The following is a 1345-nucleotide window of genomic DNA, read 5'->3' as shown; positions in this document are numbered from 1 at the left end:
TAGATAGATAGATAGATAGATAGATAGATAGATAGATAGATAGATAGATAGATAGATAGATAGATAGATAGATAGATAGATATATAGATAGATAGATAGAGAGAGATAGATTGAGATGGTGGAGAGAGAGAGATACGTCGTTCGGACTAATGTAGTGAGTAATTCTACAGCGGCAGTGCAGCTTCTACATATGGCGTGCGGCATAGATATATGGATTCCGTAAAAATTTATCGTCATCGTCATCGTCCACGACACGGTAGGAGAGAATCGGAGATTGAATCGGGCTAACCTGGGTGTGTTCCATTCGTTGCCGCATGAGGCCCACGGTACGACGGGCGCAAACGACATGAAGATGTAGTAGAGCGACCACGCGAGGATGATGATGTAATAGACGTTCGCGAGAAAGCAGACGATCGTCGTACCGAAGCCTATGCCTGAAACACACAGCAACACGTGACGTCATTAGGTTCTGCGCTCGCGTCGTCGGATTTGGCTCTAAAATGCCATGTGATGAGAAATTGCATTCGTCGGGGTTTGTTCATATATGTTTTAACATCATTGTATTGTATTGTAATGTATTGTATTGTATTGTATTGTATTGTATTGTATTGTATTGTATTGTATTGTATTGTATTCTATTGCATTGTATTGTATTGCAATATATTATTGTGTAGTATAAATATGCTCATGGTATTGGTTACAGACGGTCACAACCACGGTGCATGTCATCAATTCTACAACAGATTTAGTTTTGAAGCAACAGCAAACAAAGTTTGTTTGATATCATCGGGGAAAAATCCTCATTACGCTCATTAGTTAGCTCATTACACGGCTTAACTCACTAAACACATCACAAAAGAAATGAGAAGAAATAGTGTTAGAAACTTTAGTTAGATCGTACACACTTAATTCACGTTCAATTTACATCTAATCCACATGTAATTCATATCGAATTTTAATCGAATTTTAATTTAAATCATTACTAATCTACATCTAATTCACATTTAATTCAAACTTGCTAGCCTTCACGCATCCTCAAGAAGCAAATTCAATAATTACTACGAACAAATAAAGACATAGCAGAAAGGTGTACCAATAATGACATAAGATGTTATATACAGTAAAAACCCGCGTATAAGAACATAGATTTTAAGAACATGTTAGGCTAAAATTTCCCATTTAGACCCCTTTACATAAGAACCTGTTTTAGGCTAAAGGTAGGAGCACACGAGCGATTTTTATCGCCCGATCGCCGCGAATTTGAAAATCGCTCGAAAAATTCGCCCGTGTGCCCGTTCACGTCGACGCCGATTTTAATCGCCCGATAGAATTGCCCGTATCCAAA

General features: G+C 38.1%; 1 protein-coding gene across 1 annotated transcript in view; it reads right to left on the bottom strand.

The window, feature by feature from the left end:
• LOC106811454 (sodium- and chloride-dependent taurine transporter-like) overlaps positions 1-400 on the bottom strand; it is a 25573-nt gene extending 25173 nt beyond the window's left edge. The window contains exon 1 of the mRNA XM_014815072.1: positions 290-400. Coding sequence (XP_014670558.1) covers positions 290-348 — 59 coding nt within the window. The 5' untranslated portion in view covers positions 349-400. The remainder of the gene's footprint in view (positions 1-289) is intronic.
• Positions 401-1345: the final 945 nt, after the last annotated feature.

Source organism: Priapulus caudatus, unplaced genomic scaffold, assembly GCF_000485595.1.
Source record: "Priapulus caudatus unplaced genomic scaffold, Priapulus_caudatus-5.0.1 Scaffold541, whole genome shotgun sequence".
Classification (NCBI taxonomy): Eukaryota; Metazoa; Priapulida; class Priapulimorpha; order Priapulimorphida; family Priapulidae; genus Priapulus; species Priapulus caudatus.
Note: the sequence above shows the minus strand (reverse complement) of the source record. Positions and strands in the feature narration are given on the sequence as shown.